Genomic DNA, 17,563 nt, shown 5'->3' with positions numbered 1-17,563 from the left:
TGCACAGTTGTCATAGTGGTTAGCATTACTGACTCACAGCACATAAGAAATTAAGCCTAGTGTGTGTGTGTTGTTTCTATTTAAAGCGCATTCGGAATATGTGTGCAGTTTATAAATAACGGTTACTAACAAATTACATTACAGATTGTAAGCTTGCGAGCAGGGCCTTCCTACCTCTATGTCTGTCTGTTTTTACCCAGTTTTATTCTATTACTGTTCTTCTAATTGTAAAGTACAACGGAATATGCTGCACTATATAAGAAACTGTCTATATATATATATATATATATATATATATATATATATATATATATATATATATATATAACAATATGTGTGTGTAGTTCGAAATTAAACTAAAATCCCCCACCCCGTCTGGTGGTGTCTGTGTCTCGGGATGAATAATGGATACAGCGTGCTGAGTGTAATTGCTCAGCCCTACACATCTCGGCCTCGTGGTAGCTGAATTTTCCAGTGTTTACTGCTCGCTGCTGAATCACTGAACCACCCAATAAATAATACCCATCTGTTCTTCACATGTAGAACTGCCTGGTGCTCAGTAGATAAACCCCAGACAATATTCTCTCTGTCCACCCCACCCACCCATGCATCTCTGGGAGCCATTGACAATAGACAAAGTCTGCAGCATTACACGGTACATCTTGGCAGTCTGGAGCCAGCTATGCACTGTTGATGTTGTATTGTGTCTTCATTAATTAATAAGCACGTCAGCAAAAGGAAAGCATTTTAAATCAGCTGCACAAGTTGCAGTTAGTCAAGGAGCCGTGTGTTTAGCAGGCTTGTCACAGAGGGCTGGGTGGTGTTTACCGAGACGTTATACAGAGATAATGTGGAATATGCATTCTCTAACAGGTCATAAAAGAACACTGATTTAAACTCGCCCCGGGCAGCGGAAGAGTTATTATACAGTGTCTAGCAGAATCCTGCTAGTATTTCTGTAAATATTTAAGATGTTAGGCGTTTCCATGCACAGAGCCCCTTCTGTGTCACTGCAGCTTGGAGCACAGGATTTCTGATACAGCGGGTTTAGAGAACAGGGCGGATAAGCCAAAGGCTGAGCAAGTAGACTGCCCCCCTTTACTGACTAATGTATATGCCGTGTTGGGCTTTACGTTTCTGTATAGTCTCATATGGCTCCTAGGTTATTGGCTTTGCCGCATCCTGAGTTCTGGAAACAGGGACAATGGGGTCTATTTACTAAGCCTTGGAGAGAGCTAAAGTACCAGCCAATCAGCTCCTAACTGCCATGTTACAGGTTGTGTTTAAAAAAAAAAAATGACAGGAGCTGGTTGGTTGGTACTTTATCTACGTCACTTTATCTCTCTCCGTGGATTATGCAGACCCCAATGTTCTTGAAATGCCTGGAACAGTTTGTAACTGTTTTCTGTTTACTAAAAAATGAGACCAGTTTAATGGAAAATGCATTAAATGCAGGCACAATCTACTTATGATTGCAGGCAATCCTAGGAGTCCATTGATATGTAAACAATTGGCTTAATCCACAGCACTCAGCCTACTGATATATAGGTAGAGTTATTTATTAAACTGGTCTCTGTTACAAATACAGGTTGAGTATCCCTTATCCAAAATGCTTGGGACCAGAAGTATTTTGGATATCAGATTTTTCCGTATTTTGGAATAATTGCATCCCATACTGAGATATCATGGTGATGGGTCCTAAGTCTAAGCACAGAATGCATTTATGTTACATATACACCTTATACACACAGCCTGATGGTAATTTTAGCTAATATTTTTAATAACTCTGCATTAAACAAAGTTTGTGTACATTCACACAATTCATTTATGTTTCATATACACCTTATACACACAGCCTGAAGGTAATTTTAGCTAATATTTTTAATAACTCTGCATTAAACAAAGTTTGTGTACATTCACACAATTCATTTATGTTTCATATACACACAGCCTGAAGGTCATTTAATACAATATTTCTCTATCGTCCTAGTGGATGCTGGGGTTCCTGAAAGGACCATGGGGAATAGCGGCTCCGCAGGAGACAGGGCACAAAAGTAAAGCTTTTCCGATCAGGTGGTGTGCACTGGCTCCTCCCCCTATGACCCTCCTCCAGACTCCAGTTAGATTTTTGTGCCCGGCCGAGAAGGGTGCAATTCTAGGTGGCTCTCCTAAAGAGCTGCTTAGAGAAAGTTTAGCTTAGGTTTTTTATTTTACAGTGACTCCTGCTGGCAACAGGATCACTGCAACGAGGGACTGAGGGGAGAAGAAGTGAACTCACCTGCGTGCAGGATGGATTGGCTTCTTGGCTACTGGATATCAGCTCCAGAGGGACGATCACAGGTACAGCCTGGATGGTCACCGGAGCCGCGCCGCCGGCCCCCTTGCAGATGCTGAAGTTAGAAGAGGTCCAGAATCGGCGGCTGAAGACTCTGACAGTCTTCTAAAGGTAGCACACAGCACTGCAGCTGTGCGCCATTTTCCTCTCAGCACACTTCACACGCTGTCACTGAGGGTGCAGGGCGCTGGGGGGGGGCGCCCTGGGAGGCAAATGTAAACCTATATACTGGCTAAAAATACCTCACATATAGCCCCCAGAGGCTATATGGAGATATTTAACCCCTGCCAAACTTCACTAAAGAGCGGGAGACGAGCCCGCCGGAAAAGGGGCGGGGCCTATCTCCTCAGCACACAGCGCCATTTTTTCTCTCACAGAAAGGCTGGAGAGAAGGCTCCCAGGCTCTCCCCTGCACTGCACTACAGAAACAGGGTTTAAACAGAGAGGGGGGCACTAATTGGCGATATAAATATATATATAAAGATGCTATTAGGGAGAAACACTTATATAAGGTTGTCCCTATGTAATTATAGCGTTTTTTGGTGTGTGCTGGCAAACTCTCCCTCTGTCACTCCAAAGGGCTAGTGGGGTCCTGTCCTCTGTCAGAGCATTCCAGGTGTGTGTGCTGTGTGTCGGTACGTGTGTGTCGACATGTATGAGGACGATGTTGGAGGAGGCGGAGAAATTGCCTGTAATGGTGATGTCACTCTCTAGGGAGTCGACACCGGAATGGATGGCTTATTTAGGGAATTACGTGAAAATGTCAACACGCTGCAAGGTCGGTTGACGACATGAGACGGCCGACAAACAATTAGTACCGGTCCAGGCGTCTCAGAAACACCGTCAGGGGTTTTTAAAAAAACGCCCATTTACCTCAGTCGGTCGACACAGACACAGACACGGACACTGAATCCAGTGTCGACGGTGAATAAACAAACGTATTCCTCATTAGGGCCACACGTTAAGGGCAATGAAGGAGGTGTTACATATTTCTGATACTACAAGTACCACAAAAAAGGGTATTATGTGGGAGTGAAAAAACTACCTGTAGTTTTTCCTGAATCAGATAAAATAAAATGAAGTGTGTGATGATGCGTGGGTTTACCCCGATAGCAAATATTGGCGTTATACCCTTTCCCGCCAGAAGTTAGGGCGCGTTGGGAAACACCCCTTAGGGTGGATAAGGCGCTCACACGCTTATCAAGTGGCGTTACCGTCTCCAGATACGGCCGCCCTCAAGGAGCCAGCTGATAGGCAGCTGGAAAAATATCCTAAAAAGTATATACACTCATACGGTGGTTATACTGCGACCAGCGATCGCCATCAGCCTGGAGATGCAGTGCTGGGTTGGCTTGGTCGAATTCCCTGACTAAAAATATTTTATTGATATAGAGCATTTAATAGGATGCATTCTATATATATGTATGCGAGATGCACAGAGGGATATTTGCACTCTGGCATCAAGATAAGTGCGTTGTCCATATCTCCCAGAAGATGTCATGGACACGACAGTGGTCAGGTGATACAGATCCCATACGGCACATGGAAGTATTGCCGTATAAAGGGAAGGAGTTATTTGGGGTCGGTCCATCGGACCTGGGGGCCACGGCTACAGCTGGGAAATCCAACCTTTTTACCCCAAGTTACATCTCAGCAGAAAAAGACACTGTCTTTTCAGCCTCAATCCTTCCGTTTCCCATGTGGGAAAGCGGGAAAAAGGCCAGTCATATCTGCCCAGACATAGAGGAAAGGGAAGTAGACTGCAGCAGGCAGCCCCTTCCCAGGAAAAGAAGCCCTCCACCGCGTCTGCCAAGTCCTCAGCGTGACGCTGGGGCCGTGCAAGCGGACTCAGGTGAGGTGGGGGGGTAGTCTCAAGAGTCTCAGCGCGCAGTGGGATCACTCGCAAGTTGACCCCTAGATCGTACAAGTATTATCCCAGGGGTACAGATTGGAGAGTCGAGACATTGTTTCCTCGCAGGTTCCTGCAGCCTGCTTTACCAACGGCTCCCTCCGACAGGGAGGCAGTATTGGGAAAAAATTCACAAGCTGTATTTCCAGCAGGTGATAATCAAAGTACCCCTCCTACAACAAGGAAAAGGGTATTAGTCTTCCACACTATATTGTGGTACTGAAGCCAGACGGCTTGGTGAGACATAGTCTAAATCTGAAATCTTTGAACACTTACATAAAAAGGTTCAAATCAAGATGGAGTCACTCAGAGCAGTGATAGAGAACCGGAAAAAAGGGGACTATATGGTGTCCCTGGACATCAAGGATTACCTCCATGTCCAAATTTGCCCTTCTCAACAAGGGTACCTCTGGTTCGTGATACAGAATTGTCAATATCAGTTTCAGACGCTGCCGTTGAATTATCCACGGCACCCCGGGCCTTTACCAAGGTAATGGCCGAAAAGATGATTCTTAAAAGAAGAAAGGCATCTTAATTATCCCTTACTTGGACGATATCCTGAAAGGGGCAAGTTTCCAGAGAACAGTTGGAGGTCGGAAAAGAACTATCTAAAGTAGTTCTACGACAGCACGAGTGGATTCTAAATATTCCAAAAATCGCAGCTGTTTTCCGATGATACGTCTGCTGTTCCTAGGAATGATTCTGGGCATAGTCCAGAAAGAGGTATTTCTCCTGGAGGGGAAAGCCAGGGAGTTATCCGACCTAGTCAGAAACCTCCTAAAACCAGGCCAAGTATCAGTGCATCAATGCACAGGAGTCCTGGGAAAAATGGTGGCTTCTTACGAAGCGATTCCATTCGGCAGATCTCACGCAAAAACTTTTCAGGGGGATTTGCGGGACGAATGGTCCGGATCGCATCTTCAGATGCATCAGCGGATAACCCTGTCTCCAAGGACAAGGGTGTCTCTTCTGTGGGGGCTGCAGAGTGCTCATCTTCTAGAGGGCAGCACATTCAGCATTCAGGACTGTGTTCTGGTGACCACGGATGCCAGTCTGAGAGGCTGGGGAACAGTCACACAGGGAAGAAATTTCCAAGGAAGTGTGGTCAAGTCTGGAGATTCTCTCCACATGAATATACTGGAGCTAAGGGCAATTTACGATGCTCTGAGCCTAGGAAGACCTCTGCTTCAAAGTCAACCGGTGCTGATCCAGTAGGACATCATCATGGCAGTCGCCCACGTAAACAGACGGGGCGGCACAAGAAGCAGGAGGGCAATGACAGCAAGGATTCTTCGCTGGGCGAAAAATCATGTGATAACACTGTCAGCAGTGTTCATTCCGGGAGTGGACAACTAGGAAGATTTCCTCAGCATGAATGAATTCCACCCGGAAAAGTGGGAACTTCATCTGGAAGTTTCCACATGTTTGTAAACCGTTGGGAAAGACCAAAGGTGGTTATGATGGCGTCCCACATGAAGCGCCAGGTCTAGAGACCCTCAGGCAATAGCTGGGACGCTCTGGTAACACCGTGGGTGTACCAGTCGGTGTATGTGTTCCCTCCTCTGCCTTTCATACCCAGTGTATGGAGAATGATAGGAAGGAGAGGAGTAAGAACTATACTCGTGGCTCCGGTTTGGCCAAGAAGAACTTGGTACCCGGAACTTCAAGAGATACTAGAAAGGATCTTGATTCAGCAAGAATCATGTCTGTTCCATGACTTACCGCAGCCGCGTTGACGGGTGAACGCCGGATCCTAAGGGAAAAAGGCATTCCGGAAGAGGTCATCCCTACCCTGGTCAGAGCCAGGAAGGAGGTGACCGCACAACATTATCACTGCTTAGGTGAAAATGTGTTCCATGGTGTGAGGCCAGGAAGGCTCCACGGAAGAATTTCAACTAGGTTAATTCCTACATTTCCTGCAAACAGGAGTGTATATGGGTCTCAAATTGGGGTCCATTAAGGTTCAAATTTCGACCGGTCGATTTTCTTCCAGAAAGAAATTGGCTTCAGTTCCTGAAGTCCAGAAGTTGTTAAGGGAGTACTGCATATACAACCCCCTTTTGATGTCTCCAGTGGCACTGGGCGATCTCAACGTAGTTTGGGATTCCTAAAATCACATTGGTTTAAACAACTCAAATCTGTGGATTTGATATATCTCACATGGAAAGCGACCATGCTGTTGGTCCTGGCCTCGGCCAGGCGAGTGTCAGAATTGGCGGCTTTATCTCACAAAGCCATATCTGATTGTCCATTCGGACAGAGCAAAGCTGTGGACTCGTCCCCAGTTTCTCCCTAAGGTGGTGTCAGCGTTTCACCTGAACCAGCTTATTGTGGTACCTGCGGCTACTAGGGACTTGGAGGTATCCAAGTTGCTGGATGTTGTCAGGGCCCTGAAAATATAGTTTCCAGGTCGGCTGGAGTCAGGAAATCTGACTTGCTGTTTATCCTGTATGCACCCAACAAGCTGGGTGCTCCTGCTTCTAAGCAGACTATTGCTCGTTGGATTTGTAGTACAATTCAGCTTGCACATTCTGTGGCAGGCTTGCCACAGCAAAAAATATGTAAATGCCCATTCCACAAGGAAGGTGGGCTCATCTTGGGCGGCTGCCCGAGGGGTCTCGGCATTACAACTCTGCCGAGCAGCTACGTGGTCGGGGGAGAACACGTTTGTAAAATTCTACAAATTTGATACCCTGGAAAAAAGAGGACCTGGAGTTCTCTCATTCGGTGCTGCAGAGTCATCCGCACTCTCCCGCCCGTTTGGGAGCTTTGGTATAATCCCCATGGTCCTTTCAGGAACCCCAGCATCCACTAGGACGATAGAGAAAATAAGAATTTACTTACCGATAATTCTATTTCTCGGAGTCCGTAGTGGATGCTGGGCGCCCATCCCAAGTGCGGATTATTCTGCAAATACTTGTACATAGTTATTGTTACAAAAATCGGGTTATTGTTGTAGGAAGCCGTCTTTCAGAGGCTCCTTTTGTTATCATACTGTTAACTGGGTTTAGATCACAAGTTGTACGGTGTGATTGGTGTGGCTGGTATGAGTCTTACCCGGGATTCAAAATTCCTCCCTTATTGTGTACGCTCGTCCGGGCACAGTACCTAACTGGAGTCTGGAGGAGGGTCATAGGGGGAGGAGCCAGTGCACACCACCTGATCGGAAAAGCTTTACTTTTGTGCCCTGTCTCCAGCGGAGCCGCTATTCCCCATGGTCCTTTCAGGAACCCCAGCATCCACTACGGACTCCGAGAAATAGAATTATCGGTAAGTAAATTCTTATTTTTTAATAACTTTGTGTATTAAACAAAGTTTGTGTACATTGGGGGTCATTCCAAGTTGATCGCTCGCTAGCAGTTTTTAGCAGCCGTGCAAACGCTATGCTGCCGCCCACTGGGAGTGTATTTTAGCTTAGCAGAAGTGCGAATGGTTGTATCGCAGAGCGCCTGCAAAAACATTTTCGTGTAGTTTCAGAGTAGCTCAAAACCTACTCAGCCCTTGCGATCACTTTAGACTATTCAGTTCCGGATTTGACATCCTACACCCACCCAGCGTTCGCCCAGCCATGCCTGCGTTTTTTCCGAACACTCCATGAAAATGGTCAGTTGCCACCCAGAAACGCTCACTTTATGTCAATCACTCTGCGGCAACCAGTGCGACTGTGCTGAGCGAGGGGGGGGGGACACAACACGGGGGGCCGCTCATTTCACCCAGCGGTGAAATGAGCGACCTGCTAGATTATCCCTACAAGCAGCCCAATAGCACCGACGATAGCGACGCGCGGGACCACGCATCGCTGTCACCGGCACCCCTACACACAGAGTGATGTGATCTTAATGTCTAAGCAATCTAGTCGGATTACTTAGAAATTAAGTAGACGTTGCTGATGTGTACACCCCCTTTAGAGTATTCACTTTGTTTTCATATAGATGTTCTATGTTGCCCCCCCCCCCCCCCTTTTCCTAAAGAGGAGTACAGTAGTTATAGAATTAATTTTATATACAATAAATCTTAAAGGAATAATATGTGACCCTGCCCAGTCCCATGAGTTTGGAGACATCCTAGAAATGTTTTACAACCTTTAAGCAGCTGCATAGATTGTTCCACTATTAGGGATATCATATGTGTACTGTGATATACTGTAACCAGAAGACACTGAGGTGTGGTTGGCAGCACTGCTGGAGTGACTGCACTCTTATTCTAGCAGTAGCTTACTCCGTAATATGTTCACAGTGGCTCCAGTTCTGCATTACCTGGACCCACTGTTTAATGTGATCACTTCAATGTCAGGAAACACAAATGTTTTCTGTTCCTCCTCCGGCACACAAGGTTGCCATTTATTATTGAGCAGTAAAAACGATGCACCCAGAAGCACCTATCCAGCATGTTTAAAGATCCCAGTGGCAATATGAAAACCAGTCAGTGACAATGGACTTGCAGCCTATCGATATACTAGGTGGATTTTGGCATTGTTCATTGTTCATAATGAACATTACTGCAGGAGGGGATCCAGACTGAAAGTCGACAGTAACTAGGTCGACAATGTCTAGGTCGACCACTATTGGTCGATAGTAACTAGGTCGACAGAATGTCTAGGTCGACAGGTCAAAAGGTCGACATGAGTTTTTCACAATTTTTTTTCTTTTTTTGAACCTTTTCATACTTAACGATCCACGTGGACTACGATTGGAATGGTAATCTGTGCCGAGCGAAGCGGTAGCGGAGCGAAGGCACCATGCCCGAAGCATGGCGAGCGAAGCGGTGCACTAATTGGGGTTCCCGGTCACTCTACGAAGAAAACGACACCAAAATAACATTAAAAACTCATGTCGACCTTTTGACCTGTCGACCTAGAACATGTCGACCTAAAGACCCTGTCGACCTAGTTACTATCGACCAATAGTGGTCGACCTAGACATTGTCGACCTAGTTACTGTCGACTTTCAATACCACACCCCTGCAGGAGTAAATACATTACTTCATGAGTAGTCACATTGGCAGCCGCTGATATGTCAGTGTATCAAAGCCCGAAAGGTAATGTGTTGCTCAAAAGCCATTTAAAGGGGCAATTGCTGGAGGAATATGTGAAATGTAAGCTTTTGTGCTGATTACTGAGATTATTTGCAGGCAAGACCGTTGAAGGAGTTTATTCACATCCCTGTTTACATGCATTATAAGGCTTGACGTGTGAAAACGTTATGTACTTTTAGTGCCGCACAATTCAATACATACATTTTTCATGACAAAAAAAGTTTGTACCTGTTATGTACCACCTCAAGCAATTAAATACTTCACAAACCCTTGTTCTGCGATTCTTTATTTTATTGCAAAATTAAAATCAAATCTCTCATGTTCTTTTTGTAATTTATGGGAATTCCGGGTCTGTAATCCAACTTCATGAAAAGAAAAAACACCTTTCAAATCTGATACCTGCCTGTGACTCACTGTGTCCTGTATATATTGGGGTCCTCCTTAATCTGCATTAAGTGGTACTGTGGACGTGCACGAAAAGTTTCCTATGTCATGCTGGACTGTGTTGCTGCCTTAATTCCTCTACAAATAAATTGTGTTTGTGCTTCTACGAGTCTGTCCTAGTGATCCGCATCTAATGTTCCCTTATCATACAGCCTACCAAGACCCTCTGCTGGACCAATACGCAATATGTAGCACTTATCCTTGTGTATCAATGCCTAGTTCCTTGCAGATTGTAAACTAGGGCCTTCCTACCTCTACATCTGTCTGTTATTACCCAGTCTTTATTACTGTTTTATTCTCAATTATAAAGCGCATCGGAATATGCTGGCGCTGCTTGTGGTATGGAAGGTTGACAGTGTCTAGGTCGACCACTATTGGTCGACAGGGTCTCTAGGTCCACAGGTCAAAAGGTCGACATGAGTTTTTGATGGTTTTTTGGTGTCGTTTTCTCCGTACAGTGACCAGGAACCCCAATTAGTGCACCGTGTCCCCTCGCTTCGCTCGCCATGCTTCAGGCAAGGTGCCTCGCTCACAGGTTACTATTCCCAATCGTAGACCGCGTGGATCGTTAAGTATGAAAAAGTTCAAAAAGAAAAAAATTGTGAAAAACTCATGTTGACCTAGAGACCCTGTCGACCTAGTTACTGTCGACCTACAGACCTGATCCCCTGGCGCTATATATGTAACAAAATAATACTGGAAATGCTGGCCTGGCACACTGACCGCTCGGCCCCCGCGTGTGCAGGAACTACTAGCATTTCTAGATGTTGTGGAATGAAGCTAAATGACCAGTAAATCCAATGAAGGGCTCCTGTGTCCTGGCCAGCAGTTAACTACGTGCACCAATGGAGGCCATCATCTAGTCAGACTTTCCTTCCATGGCGGCCTCATCCTATGGGTTATTTAAGCGATCCGGTCAGGATTCCGGCGTTAGATATACCGGCAGTTGGAATACAGACACCGGAATCCTGACACTGGTTGGAATACGGACGCTGGAATTCCGACATGGATTGAAATGCCGAACGAAAGTCTGCAGGGATTGGCGGGATTAGGGTTAGCCACCACCAGGGAGGGGGATTAGGGTCAGGCTGGAGATTAGGGATAGTAAATTTACCACATAGGTGTTGGGATGCAGCTGTCTGTATTCTGACTGCTGGCATCCCAAGCGTCGGGATCCCGATACCATCCCTTATTTAATGCCTGTTTGGCTACATACGCTGTACAACAAAGGGCCTGTGGTTGGTTGGCTTCAGTCTTGATTACACTTATTTTAGCAATATTCTTAGTAGTTTTTTGCTGACCAATGCTCAAATCTACCACATTTTAGGTATGCAATTCCCGTTTGTCAGTACGGAACATTATGTTCTTAATTCAAGTATACCGGATTTATTTCTTTATTTGTTGTTAATGGGTCACAGCACGGTGCCAGCAGAGCTGTTTGCCTCTTCTGATTTCCCACCAGTGCTTCTTTCCCTTCTTTTTTTTGCTGCGGATTGCTTCTCCCTTCACTGTACATCCACAGCTCCTCATTCCTAACCTGGTAATTCCCATACTGCGCCCCTCAGAACAGAGAGCAGCGGCGGTTTATGTCCGTCAGACCGTGCAGCTCAGATGCTGTGCAGATTTGTTTATGTAGCAGAAGTACTTGACTTAGGCAATGTTCATCAGGCATCCACTATACACTTGATATGGTTGATCGTAGAACAGAAAAATGAACTGGAAAGGCTCCTTCTTAAGTAGGATAGTTTAAGTAAACAATGTTTGCAGGAGAGGGTAATATAATATTTTGGCAGTGTCGTTATTCTTCTCGTTAGCCATCAATAAATCTTGCACAACCCGTTCCTTGATGTCTCCTCTTTCTGCACATAGCTCAGTGATGTGATAGGGGCATCCTCTTATATAATGTTTCTAGGGGTCTTTGGAATCGGAATATCATTATTTCAGGAATTTTAGTCAATACATTGCTAATTGTTGGTTAAAAGGGTTTGCTTTGGTTAAGGCGGCTGTTTGAACTCTGAATGCCAGTAATACAATACAGCACAGTGTATACTAGTGACCAGGCTGTACTAATGGGACACACTGCGACAACTTAGTGCTTTCTAACATTTAACGATCTAAACGTAATAATGCTCAACCATTTATTATAACGTGTATCTTTTTGTTCTCTCCCAACTAATTGTTTTCTGCAGCAAATCTCTGATGTGTAATACTTTATTACAGCACACTTGCAACAGATGACATTGAAAACTTCTGAAATAATAACTGTAGTCTGCTCCAATTCCCTGCTTTTGTTCTAATGTACAATTTACATCAGTCACCATGTATATATCATGTGTTTATATGCTTGCAGTTTTATTATATGAATAAAATATATTTTGTTTTCGTACTTGATGCATTTTTTTTTTCTGTGTGTGTGTGTGTTCCTTTCCTTCCATCAGTAAATTACTTAGTACATACCAATAATTAGAAATTGGACAAAGCTCAATTTGTTTTTTTATTTGTTTTTCTCTATGTTTCAGGTATAAACTAAGTGGCTTGGTGCTGCCGGCTTTACGAGAATGGATGGAAAAGACATTTGGTGCTAGTTTGAATCACAAAACTACCTCGCGAGTAAGTAATAAATAGATAAAACACCTGAGAATCCATAAATGTATAGGTTTGTGGCCATGCAGGAGAGTAATTTGCAAACTGCCTTTTACGGTTAACCCTTGTTGTAAGATACAGCGGGAGGCCACCGTTTTCTGTACTACTAGACTTGTACATTTATGCTACTTATGGTCAGTGGTGTAGAAGAGATCGGTACTTAATTGCGGATGGGGAACTAAGTATTCTTGGGACCTAACTGAGTTGTGCTGATAGTGGCTGCAAGTCCAGACGGCAGCAAGTACCCTATGTTTAAGCAGCAATCCACGCGGCATCATGCGCATATCTGCACTGCTCGCTGCTTTTATGTCCTTGTCATTATTAGTATCTGCACTCCCCTAACCCATGACTGGTGTAAGATATCCATCTGCTGTGGGCGTTCCTTCTCCATACGCATGTCTCAGAATAATGTGACATGCCCACAAAACGCTTCTCTTAAATGTGTCCGTAGGATAGCCATCCAGTTGTCACCCAGGCAAGCCCATTTTACAGAGGTAGAGCACCTACTGCGGTTGTAGTCTACTGTCATGGTGCTGCACATGTGCAGTTTGCAAATAATGTTTAGATGCATCTGCTTTTTGAATCCGAATATGGCACCATAAAGTATATATTGCAGACTGAATTGTGCCATTATGACTGGCTGGGTGGGAGAAGCGGCACAACTCCTATCTACTACAGCGTTTAGAAATATGTAATAGTCAGCAGTCAATGGACGAGATTAATTTCTTTTCTCACCGGCAACCACTAGATGGCGCCCAAAAGGAGCTATTCATTTGCTAAACAGAGCTATCAAATTGTAGCTTCATATGGGCGCGTTGGCTGCAGGCGTCTGCATTTACGCTCACATTCCCTGGGTGTTTGTGAACTGAAATGCAAGAAAAGTGACCCGTTTGGGCACCCAAACAGCACTTTTTGAGTTTGCGCCCAGCACATTGGTCGTGTTTAGCCACTGTACATGGCTATACCCGACCTCTATTGGTGCGATCCATATGAAAACAATTGAATATTGCCCCCGCGATCTACCATCACTTTAGACAGGAGATCGGGCGAGATAATCAGTTGAATGTCGCTCAGTTTTCTTTTAATTGAAGATAAATGTGTAAGTAACATTGGCTATGTGAGGCGACGTATATAATGTACTATATTTAAAAACGTATTGATGTTTTAATGCACTGTGCTCCGCTAATTTTGTGATACATTGATATGCTTGAACTAACCGACTTTTCCTGGTGTGTTCTACCACCGTGAGTAATGCCAGGCCATTAGAGGAGTATTGATCGGTTTCTTGGAAGCTACCCTGCTGCTTAAATGTTACTTTCAAGTGTTCTTTAAAGTCCTTACTTTCCAATTATAGGCAGCAAATTGCACTCCTCACCCCACTTTTAACCATCAATGTTTCTTGATTAGGCATCTTTAAATGTAAGTGATGCCCCTCCAGCTGTTGTAAATGAAGGATTTATCCAGGAGATTAAAGCCATCGGCATTTCATTCTCTCAAGATGTTGAGGATCGGGTTTTCCGGGCTCATGGTAAGAGGATTTCCTGTGTGTCATTATATGGCAGATGTATTAAGCCTGGAGAAGTGATAAAGCAGTGATAAGTGCAAGGTGATAACGCACCAGCCAATCAGCTCCAATATGTAAATTTACAGTTAGGAGCTGATTGGCTGGTGCATTATCACCTTGCACTTATCATTGCTTTATCACTTCTCCGGGCTTAATACATTTGCCCTTATGTTCTGTATTTTACAACTATCCATATACATCACCAAACATGTGAGATTGATAGTGGTTTGGGGTCACTGTTTAAAGGGGAAGGACGAGTCCCCTCCATGATCTTAGTATAGTCCATATATACTAATGTCTAATGAAGTCTGTTTGCTATCCCTTGGTCATTTTCCTGTTATTTCATAGCACAAAACTTGAGTCTCCAAACAGTAGTCCATCTACCACATTTTTGCCTTTACTTAATGCAGAGGCATCAGACCGGGGCAGTCTGAACCCTTTCAAGGAGGTAAGCAGCAGTCCATCGTGCACCGTCCCACCCGATATCTCACTAGGAGATGTAGTCAGCATCCCGACAGTCAGAATCCCAACACATTCCGCAGTATTAGGGTTAGGATCGGAGGGAATGTTAGGGTAAGGCTGCGGGAGGGGTGGGTTAGAGGGAGGGTAAAGGTTATAGTACTTACCAAAATGTGTTGGGATTAGGACAGTCGCGATGCCGCTGTCTGTATTTTGACCCTTTGGATCCTGTATCCAACCTCTCACTAGGCATGCTCCGTGTAAAAGAGGAGGAGGCTGTAAGTCTGCAATACAGGTTGAGTATCCCTTATCCAAAATGCTTGGGACCAGAGGTATTTTGGATATCGGATTTTTCCGTATTTTGGAATAATTGCATACCATAATGAGATATCATGGCGATGGAACCTAAATCTAAGCACAGAATGCATTTATGTTACATATACACCTTATACACACAGCCTGAAGGTCATTTTAGCCAATATTTTTTGTAAATTTCTGCATTAAACAAAGTGTGTCTACATTCACACAATTCATTTATGTTTCACATACACCTTATACACACAGCCTGAAGGTCATTTAATGCAATATCTTTAATACCTTTGTGTATTAAACAAAGTTTGTGTACATTGAGCCAACAAAAAACAAAGTTTTCACTATCTCACTCTCAGTCAAAAAAGTCCGTATTTCGGAATATTCCGTATTTCGGAATATTTGGATATGGGATACTCAACCTGTACTTGCCTCCAGTCTGGTTGGGTTGAAGTGGATGGTGCAGCCAGCCTGGACTCTACTTCCGGCAGGGAGTGACTCCGTACACGAGTATTTCTGTTGCCTCCTGCGCCCTCTGCTGGCTTGCACCAGCCTACTCTGCTGGACCGGCCCTTGGTGCTGGACAGTGGAAGAAAATTCCGGGCAGAGCGCCCAAAAAATAGACCCTGAGGAGAACTTGCGTAACTTGCTTAAGTAACTGTTGGAACAAGAAATACTCTGTTAGCTGCACATTCTTGACGTTCTCTGTAATTTCTGCCAGTTGACCCAACTTCACTTCATCTGTGGCCCCAAAATAACCACTATGCCTGATAAATCGTACCGTTAAAAATGATCATTATTGAGTGTTACAAAACATGGCCAGAAGTTTATTACGTACCCAATGATTGTTTCCATCTCTGAAGAGAATATTTGAATTAACATTTTAATCGTATAGAAGGTAAGCGCTGTTTCTGCCGACTGCAGATGATACTTTATAGACCGATCACACCACCAGGGTAGCTAATATTTCCTGTATCTCCATTTATATAATTGTCTGTATTAATGCGTTCTTCCATAGGGCACTGCCTGTACGAAATATTTGCACTCAGGGAAGGAATGTTTAAAAGAATTCCAGACATCATCTTGTGGCCAAGTAAGTGTCCAGTGCTTTGTCTCAGGTGTGTTTCAGCAAGGTTTGCAATTTAACCTATGTTCCAAAACGGCATCATTGCAAAACAGGGACCATTTAACCTTCTCATAAAGTGTAGCAATTTCACCTGCTGGTGGCAGGAACTTGTGTTCCCGATCAAATGCTGGCTGCATCTTGTACCTGTGCCGTCAGTCACATGGGGACTGATTGAGAGGATTGCGCAGTTGCGAAATATATGCTAATGGATCAGTCGCCATCTTGTGCAGAGAGATGTCCACTCCGGGCGTCTCACAGCCGCAGCTCATGCACATAAGCGGGAACATTGGTCCCACCATCTGAGCAAACCCTATGCTGTCTCAGCCTAAAGGAACGGCACTAATTCGACACAGGGTATTCAATTGCCGGCGTTTTTGCCCATTTTTGAATCCATTTTCGCCCATGCCGTTTCACTTTTTTTTTCTTAAATGGCACAGGTATTGAATTGGTCGAATGTAAATTCGACCTAAAAGCGGACAAAATGTGCAGTTTTTTCGACTGGTTGAAAAAAGTCACTAATTGAATAATAACTGTAGGTAGAGCTATGCTATGACAAAAAAATCAGCCTATTAAAAGTATGTTAAAAAAAAAATATATATATATATATATATATATATATACATAGTTGTATAACAGAAAAAACTTTTTTTTTTCCCCTTTAAAACATATATCAAAAGATAGGAGGTATGTCTTATCTTTTCAGAAGGCAGGAGGTCACAGTGAGGGAGTTTCAACGCGTTTCATCCTAAGACTTCATCCTTAGACTTCAAGATGAAGTCCTATCTTTTGATATATGTTTTAAGAAAATTAAAGGTTGTTGTTGTTTTTTTTTTTTTTTCTCTAATGCAAATGTATTTCTCTCTCTCTCTCTCTCTCTCTCTCTCTCTCTCTCTCTCTCTCTCTCTCTCTCTCTCTCTCTATATATATATATATATATATATATATATATATATATATATTTATCTATATATATCTCATATCTATCTATCTATCTATCTATCTATCTATCTATCTATCTATCTATCTATCTATCTAACAAAAATGTTAGGCACGGCACTCCCAATGCAACAAATTCAAGTGCTGCGGTGCCCTCCAGGAGAAGAAGCTCATTCTCCAATATAGCAAGTGGTGTAAAGGCGGCACTCAAGCAGACTCCTCACAGGCGATGAAGTATCGGTAGGGTTATTATGCCAACATGTTTCGGGTAAGCATACCCGTCCTCAGGGCTCAGACGGCCCTGAGGACGGGTATGCTTACCCGAAACATGTTGGAATAATAAACCTACCGCTACTTCAGCGCCTGTACTTGATATCTCTGAATATCTTATGAGGAAGAATAAAGATACTGCATAAAGTTGCCTACATTCCTCTACAACTTCAGTGATGGATCATTTTAGGAGAATTTACATCACAATGTCTGTGTAATATGATGGACATGTATCTTGCTTCTGTATATTTTAATACATTTTTATGAAGGAACAGTTCATGTTTATGTTTTAAGATTAGTTATAATTGCCCTGACGAAAATGCTTCTGCATTGAAACGTTGGTATTGCTCAAGTGGCTGCGTTTGTGTCTTTCTTCTCCCGAGTGCCGCCGAATATCCATTTATATCTGGCAGTGTGACTGCATTTGCGGAAGGCAACGGGGACAGCTATAACAGTAATAGTAATAGTGAGTGCCGGACCTGAAGGAATTATATATATATATATATATATATATATATATATATTATATATATT

General features: G+C 43.8%; 1 protein-coding gene across 1 annotated transcript in view; it reads left to right on the top strand.

Moving 5' to 3' along the window:
• The window catches only part of AGPS (alkylglycerone phosphate synthase), a 398,584-nt gene that overhangs the window by 97,873 nt on the left and 283,148 nt on the right, over nucleotides 1-17,563 (top strand). Inside the window, exons 3-5 of the mRNA XM_063933392.1 lie at nucleotides 12,242-12,332; nucleotides 13,773-13,893; nucleotides 15,716-15,790. Coding sequence (XP_063789462.1) covers nucleotides 12,242-12,332; nucleotides 13,773-13,893; nucleotides 15,716-15,790 — 287 coding nt within the window. The remainder of the gene's footprint in view (nucleotides 1-12,241; nucleotides 12,333-13,772; nucleotides 13,894-15,715; nucleotides 15,791-17,563) is intronic.

The sequence above is a fragment of the Pseudophryne corroboree genome, chromosome 7, assembly GCF_028390025.1.
Source record: "Pseudophryne corroboree isolate aPseCor3 chromosome 7, aPseCor3.hap2, whole genome shotgun sequence".
Lineage (NCBI taxonomy): Eukaryota > Metazoa > Chordata > Amphibia > Anura > Myobatrachidae > Pseudophryne > Pseudophryne corroboree.
This window is presented reverse-complemented; position numbering and strand designations above follow the sequence as displayed.